The sequence below is a fragment of the Natrix helvetica genome (genome assembly GCF_964273705.1).
Source record: "Natrix helvetica genome assembly, chromosome: 10".
Taxonomy (NCBI): Eukaryota; Metazoa; Chordata; class Lepidosauria; order Squamata; family Natricidae; genus Natrix; species Natrix helvetica.
Genome location: NC_138561.1, coordinates 22,724,031 through 22,731,970, shown reverse-complemented (window position 1 = coordinate 22,731,970; position 7,940 = coordinate 22,724,031). Strand labels below are relative to the sequence as shown.

The 7,940-nt window shown below is 51.4% G+C and overlaps 1 protein-coding gene across 1 annotated transcript; it reads right to left on the bottom strand.

Annotated features, from left to right (window-relative positions):
- Positions 1-3,842: 3,842 nt before the first annotated feature.
- Positions 3,843-7,099, bottom strand: RPL13 (ribosomal protein L13). Its single transcript, XM_081963089.1, has 6 exons — positions 6,985-7,099; positions 6,169-6,286; positions 5,774-5,915; positions 5,202-5,375; positions 5,034-5,090; positions 3,843-4,045 (listed from the first exon to the last, which is right to left on the bottom strand). Exons 2-6 carry the CDS (start codon positions 6,270-6,272, stop codon positions 3,887-3,889), a joined length of 636 nt encoding a protein of 211 aa, XP_081819215.1. The 5' UTR covers positions 6,273-6,286; positions 6,985-7,099; the 3' UTR covers positions 3,843-3,886.
- Positions 7,100-7,940: the final 841 nt, after the last annotated feature.

The following is a 7,940-nucleotide window of genomic DNA, read 5'->3' as shown; positions in this document are numbered from 1 at the left end:
GCAGGAACCTCTGCCACCACCCCCAAATAGGGCAGGGGCCAGGGCAGCTGGAAAGGCAGGGGAAAGCTCAGCTGGCCGTGGCAGGTGGGGGTGGAGCCTCTGCCTGGCCAGGGAGGGGCTCTGCAGGCAGATGGTTTCATTAGTGGCCTTCTTGCTCCATCCACCCTTTGGGAGGGGAGGGATCGGCCGTTCTGAGGCCGGGTGCCTAAGGGTGCTTTTTATGGCCAATTTGCTATCTTCCTTTTTGGATGATGTTCCCCCAGATGCAGCATCGTGGACTCACATACCTGGTTGCCCCGAGCAACATAAAAACATTGTCATACATAGCACTGTTGGTCCTTAACACAATGTTTTGTACTCTGCCTTTCAGCCCAGAGAGGATAATGCATAAATCAACAACAATGCAACCCACCAGGTGCTTTGGTATATCCCCCCAGAGGCCCTCCCCTGAAAAGCCCACCCCCTGAATTAAGCCTGCAAGGAAGAAGGCCTTGCCTCAATAGGTGCATATTTTCCTGGCCCTTGGGTTGCCCCTGATGGGGCTGGGGTCTTAATTTCAGGTTTGGGAACAAAAAGGAGAGAACCATCGCTTTAAAACGAATCTTAAAGTATAGAGAAACACCGGCAACAAGACTTAAAATACAAGGATAGCATAATTCATTATTGGCTTTGGACCCATCCTCCCACCCACCCAAACCCCAAACGGAACGAATCAGCACACCCAAATTGGAGCGCTCTGTGATTCAGTGAGCCGAGCCGGATTCTGCTCATTTCAGGAACCATATTTTGAATCTGAACCATTCCACTCTGGAGAAATAATATTTTATCTGTTCCATCACAGCAGATAACTGTGAGTCACTCCTCAATAGTGTTCTGGCTTTTCTGTAAGCCGCACATTATTGTTTTTCTCTTTTTCAGGAACAAAAAAGGTCTGATGCATAATGGAAGATTTGCCAGTCTGCAACCTTCCTTTTATGTTTACAGCCATGCTCCGTCATCTGAAGGTCATTCCTGAATCCACAAGTTGTTCTCCAAAGGGCACCTCCGGCACCACTTCCTTTTCTGCCCCCTTCCACACCTGCACATAGGAGCATGGAAGCACACTCCAGACAATTGCCATGTTATCCCTAAAAAAAAGGCTGGCTGGATCTTAATTAATGCAACCCGGTAACTTGAATAGCACTTTCAACATGTACAATGATGTGCACACAGAGAGCAGCTGGAGGGTGCTTTTCCCTCAATGGGCTTCTGGCCTTTGGTGTGCTCAGGTGTTCTGTAGTGATACAACTGAGAGCTGCAAATTCTTTGGGCATCCCCAGAACTCTGGAAGATGGGGTTTGTATTCGCACTGTGGAAGTCATGATTGGCTCAGAGCTGAAGCCACCGAGACTGTTCTTCTAATCCCTAACTGGGATTTGTTCCTGACAGCTAAGATGCATCCATCATCTGAGCACGACCAATGCATGAGCCATGGTGGCTGTAGAGCCTTCCTTAGCCAGCCCCCTCCCCTCCTCCTCCAGTTTGGGTGCCTTGAGCACCACTGGGAAGTTTGGCCTGTCTCCAGACACCCACAGATGGCGAAAGGACTCCGATGACGTCTCTTCTCCGGGTGCCATGATAGGACTCTTGCCAGGTATCTGGAGCCTGGGAGCCCCTTCCTGACCAACCAACCTTTCAGAGGCTTCTGCCTTTGAATCCCATTGGTGAGTTGGAAAAGGAACAACCAAACCTCCTTCTGGCATTTGGCTCCTGGAGACTAAGATGGCTTTCCTCCCAGAAAGAATCCTGTAAGCAATTTGGATCCCGTCGTCTCAGAAAGCAGAGGAAAAAGAGGGCAGAGAAGAAGGTAAGGAAGCACCTGGAGAGAACGAGCAGATGCATCGGAGCAGCTTTGCTTGGACAATGGATGGGAACCCTTTGCTTTAGTCCAAAAGCCATGGAACCAAACTGACCAGATGGAGGACAGGGTGACGGCTGACAGAGGAAGCCCCCACCTGCCCAGTGCATTTCATGTTCCCTCTTGAACAAGGCACCATCCAACATGCTCCAAGTGGGGAGGGTTTACCTACCAGGATGGCCTTCCCATTAGGTGCACTGGGCTGAGGTGTCCCCCTACGCACATTCTAAGGTTGGCAGCTTTTGCGAGCCAGGAAGATGTGACTGGAGTAGCCACTTTCCTGTCTGTGCTGACTGCCTGAGCAGCCGATGCCCAGGAATCTGGCTATTTGGCCCAGAGCCATGAAGAGAGCGGAGGGAGAATGTCCTGTCTCCAAGGAGAACAGTTGTTGGCATCGTTGGCTGCTTCCTGCCGAAGAATTTCCCCTGCCAATTGCTTCTCCAGGCCTGCTGCTGACACGGATCGCCCGGCAGTGGGAAGTTTTCTCCAGGCCTCTTCTGTTGCTCCTAGCAGAGGTCTAGCCAGGAAGCCCCACGGAAATGTGGGCATGCAAAGGAATGTATGCCAAGATCAGGTGACGGAGGGACTTGACCTGCTGTTCCCAGGCAATGGATCCCAGGCTCCACAGCACTAACAAGGTCTCTCTCTTTTTTTGCTGAAAGTTTTAAAGCAGCGTTTCCCAACCATAGCAACTTAGGTGGACTCCCAAGATCCACCCGCCAGTCAAAGGTCTACTAGGGAGGGGACAGGCCTGCCTTGAGGCTCTCTGAATGCGTGGCACTTCAGCCTTTCTTGAGGGGTCCTCCGTCGGAAGGGCTTGCCGTGGGACCCAGGGGCCGTTCATTTTTAAGGCCTTGAAGCTCCCACGGGATATCCAGGGCTGGGATGTCCTTGTGTTAGTTTGAGGAGGGAGACCCCCACAACCTGTTCTCTATCACAATCTCGTGGCACCTGTTAAACTGGGGAACCTCAGTGGAATTTGCTCTGCTCAAGCGCACTAGAACCATGCAGAATGAGGTGCTAAAGTTGGACAGAGCTCAAAGCATGAACAGAGCGCCACAGCCTGCTTCTCAGGTCTGGAGCATCCGCCACCCTCCCAGGGCTGTGGGGAGGCAAGGCGCGCCATTGCCGGGAAGTTCCCAACCTGGCCGCCTGCTGCCCCCGTGTGGAGATTGGTGCCCCTGCAGCCTTAACTGAGCCAGAGACATTAGCATCTTATTCAACAGTGACAGATGTCCCAGCCCGCCTCCCCACCCCGAACCTTATTCTGAAGCATAAATGTCACTTCTCGGCTCCTACCTTGTCAAGCTCTACCTAGAGCAGATGCCCCAGCAGCCACCCACACAAAAGGCCCGGCATGGCTGGAAGATGCTGGCAGTGTTTCAGAGGGGGAACTTTCGAAGCAATCTGCCACCTCCGCTTCCGGTTGACTCGGGCACACACCGATCTGCCCAGGAGGCCCCAGTGGGACAGCTCCCACCACGGTCACCATTCTGCCCTGGCAATATACGGCACAGGGGGGTGAAGGGGCACACCTCAGGAGTTTAAAAGGCCCACAACAGGCAGCTCTTGACCCCACTTGAAAAGTCTGGGGAACCCCTACGCGCATAGAAAAGCATTAAGGCAGCACCCCAAGACATCACCGTGTACTCTGACTTTCCCCTTGAGGATGTGACCCCCTCGGAGAGGCAGCCCGTTCTTCCTCCAGGAGCAGTCTCAACAGGCACTCTGAGGCTGGCACTTTGCTCCCCAGATTATAGCCCCCCCCCCAAACCACCTGCAACCTTCCAATTGAAAACTGCCAGCAAGCACAAAGCACTCTGAGCCCATCACTGCCAGGCATTGCACTGAAGAAGGCAAAAGCACCCCATTTCTGGGGCAACCCTTCTACCCCCCCCCCTTTCCACAGCTGCACCCAAACACAGGAGGACCCCAACATGGCAAATTTCTCTCTCTCTTTTTTTTATTGAGCTGATCTGTCCACGCAGTTTATTTCTTCTTTTCCACGTCCTGCTCGGCTGCTTCTTTGGCTCTCTTAGCCCGGATGCCGAAGAGCCGAGCGTTTGCCCGGGCCATGCGCAGAGTGGCAAAGGCCTTGAAGTTTTTCTCTTCTTCCGAGATAACCCGGGCCTTCTCCTTTTTGTAGACCTACGGAAGGGAAGAGTTGCAACCGTCATTCGCTGGGCCTTGTTCTATTAACACAATTGCTCACACTGCCTGTAAGAGGTTCTTAAGGGCAGGCGTGTCCAGGTTCAGTCATATTCAGCATTAAAGCGGAATATGACTGAATATATGAAGACTGTCTACCTCATCTTACTCCTAATAGGTCTTTAGGAGGCGTGCATAAGTGCACCAACATGCCTACCGTCCCTGTCCTAATATTTCCTTGTATTTGCATCCATTTCCTGTGTTCGTAATCATGTTTATACATACACCTGTTATTTAATTCATGCTTAACAAAATAAAAAAATAGATTTTTCTTTGCAACCCACAATTTTCTAAATATGGCAGAGAGACTGAAAAGAAGATTCCCAGCTGACAGATGCTTAACTACAGAACTGCTTCCCAATTAAAGGATCAGAACCATGAAAGGAGACTAAAGGAAATGAAAGATTGGAATCATGAAAGCTAACATAAGAAATGTCTTCTTTAGGAAAAAACAACAGGACAGAGATCTACCAAACTAAACACGGTGCGGACAAAATTTATCTTCTAATCTAATGAATTAAACCCAGTGAAATTGCTTCTTAGCATCAAGAATAACTTATGAAACTCAGCGTGACAATAACATTTATTTACATTTATACAGCCACCCACCTTACACCCAACTCTGGGCAGCTCCCAACCAACCATTAAAACAACTTAACACATGTATCAATTAAGACCATAAATACTGAAAACCTGGCACCTAAGTTGGCACCTTCCAACATCTGTGTTAAATTCTCTCGTGCACCTCCCCCACCCCAATGCTTGGGGGGGGGGGGAGGGAATGTCCAAAGCACATAAGCCCATTTTCCCCACAGAAACACCAAAAGCAAAACTTTAAAAACTTCCAATTAAACGCAGGAAACACCTCCTGGCTAACACCAAATGTTTGAGGAAAGAGCCGGTAAATTCAGAAACTAGGGTCACTTACGGTTTTGATGGGCATAACTGGTCCAGTGAGTTGTGTGGCCATCTTGAGTTCCTCTGCCTATAGAAACAAGGAGAGAAGAAACAGCATTTCTAATGTGCTTCAACGAGGCTCTTTGCTCCAGCCAAGCTGCAGACAAAAAGGTTTTTCACACCCAGAGTCTCTTCTCACCGTGCTGTCTCCTTTCTTGGCTGCAGAAGACTTCCGGGGAAAGAGGATGAGTTTAGAGCGATATTCCTTCAGCCTTTGGACGTTGGCTTGCAAGGCTTCGGTAGACTTGTTCCGGCGCCTGGGATCCACTGCGATACCAATGGTCCGGGCAAATTTCTTGTGGATACCAGCCATCTAGGGAGAGTCATGTGAACACAGGATTCAAATCAAGGTAAGTCTGAATTGCTGCTCCTACTCCAGAGCCAGGACAGTCATCAACTGGAAAAGGCTTCAAAGCACCAACATCTTTAAGCTGACAGGTATTTTGGGGTGTTATCATTTGATTGTAAAGTTCTGACTGCAAACGGCTTACTCAGGGTAAGAGAATCACTAGCCAAGATCTTGCTTACTTTATCATATTCTCTAAAAATACACATTAGCACACCAAGAAACCCGGTCAAGGGAGTTTCTAATATAAAAAGAAATCTCAGCATAGAATACCCCCCCCCCCCGACTCTCAAAATGATCTAGGGCAGCCCATTCCCCCACCACCACCACAAAGCATTTCTCTCTCACACCTCCCCTTCACTCACCCGCAGCTCTTCCAGGCTGAATCCTCTACCCAAACGGACTTTTGTATGGTATCGCACGGTGGGGCACCTCACGACTGGTCTAACTGGCCCAGATACTGGGCGAGGAGCTATACGACGGGCTTTGGCCTGGCGGGCTTTTCTCCTGAGGGGGGAAAGCAATAGAAAGGACTACATCAAAGCCAGCCTATTATCTCTGATGAGATGCATAATTACAAAATCAAGCAAAGTGGTCACAAGGCACTGGGGGGGGGGGGCAGCTACAATCATCAGTTTTATGGGTTCAAAGGTTCATCAATGAAGTGCAGCGATTCCGGAGAATTCTCATCATTTGGCTGTAGCAACAAAGCCCCTTCGTGTTATCCAGAGTCCTCATCGCATCGGCTCAGTGAGCTCACCTGCGGATCTTCCTGGCAGGCTGGTTAAACCATGTGGCCACTCGTCTTTGCCAATCCTTATGGAAATGGGGCTTCAGGATCATGCCATTCCGGCTGGGCGCCATGTCTGCTTAGATCCCTGAGAACACAGAACCAGCAGGGCTACCCTAAACGCGACGGGAAGCCTCTTTCGTTCCCCGACAGCAGCGCAGCGCCTGGCACGGCTTCCCGCACGCCAAGGATGCCCCCTGCCAGCGGGTGGGCATCACTGAATGCAGACCCGGAGAGGGACCCAAGCGCTCACAACCGCACCGCTAAGAAAAGCCTTTCCCATCCCGTCCTTTGCGCGGTTTCCAGGGGCGGCGGCAGCAGCAGCTGAAATTAACGTTCCTCCGACGGTCCCCCCGGCACCGCAGGCATTGGAGCCCAGGAGTTTCGCCCCCTTCGCGGGGGAGCCTGGCTGAAGCCCCGGCTCTTGCGGGAATTCCCGGCCCGAGTCCAGCTCTGGAGCCCCGGAGAGGCGCCGCATTACAAACCCTCCCCGTTTCCCCCACAGACCGCCGGCGCCCCAAGTCCTGGAGGAGGCTTGCCCACGGGGCCCCTGGCTCCGGCCGGCTTCAACGGGCGGGGCCTCCTTGCCCGCAGGAGGGTCCCGGGGTCGGAGCCCCGCCGGGTCGAGCAGCCCTTCGCTCCAAGCAACGGCGCCCTTCTCGCCCTCCGAAGCTCAGCCGCGAGGCCTTCCGAAGGCCGCCTGCGTGTCTCGGGGGTCGCCTTCGCAGCGCAGGGGGCGGATGGCGACAGATGCAGACCCGCCGCCGGCCCAGCATGAGAACTCACCTCCCGGGAGAGAAAATGGCCGGCCGGAAAAAGAAAGAGGCGGCGCAAAGGACGCCGGGATGTGTTGCCGTCGCCGCATCCACGGCGCCCCGGAAGTGCGACACTCAACCCGGCCAATCTACGCAGCGGAATTGCCAGTTCCTGTTACCAGTCACAAAGATGGTGCTTAATTTAAAAGAGCCGTCACCCTCAGCGCTTTGGTTTCCATTTTCAGCGCCTTGTATAAAGCCAGAGAAAAGTAGGTCTTTTACCCCAGTCCGATGCCTTCCAGATTTAGTGGATTATACTCCCCCCTCGGCTTAATAAATATGCTTCTCAAAAAAGGTGGGAGTTGTAATCTGTAATAGCTGGACAGCATCTGATGCAGGAAGAGGGATGTAGATGCTACAGAATGGCAGAGAGATGCTTGGCACTCAGCTATGTGTTGAAACCTACCCGAGAGTAAAACTTGCTTTTGTCGGAATGTTGCTCTAATTCAAGAAAAGAAATGTTATTTTCTTAGACTGGAGAGATGTTCAAAAAGGAAAGCCGGCTTCAGTGTAAGCAAAACCCCCACCCATGGTGATACTGGCTGCCAGGCATCAGATACCTGTTAGGAATTAAACCTTTTGACCCTGGGCTCACACATTTCTGTCCATTTCTACATCATTCTGAGGCTTTCAAATTTACCTCCAGCAACAACAGGAGCACCAGAGGGCCTAAGAGACTGGCTACCCAGAAGTCATGCCATCCTGGCCCAGGTCTGCCCCTCCATCAAGCCTTCACGTGCAAAGAAGGCAAGACAGCCATATCAAGAACGTTTTAGAAAACCCTGCAAGATCACTTGCAAAAAGGTATTTTCTATTTAGGGAGAATTGCCTTGGCTAGCATTAGGCGGAAAATGCAAAATTAACTCCAACATATTTCAGCCAACATTGCTGCCTAGAATTTTAGGCATAAATTAGCACTTCAACATA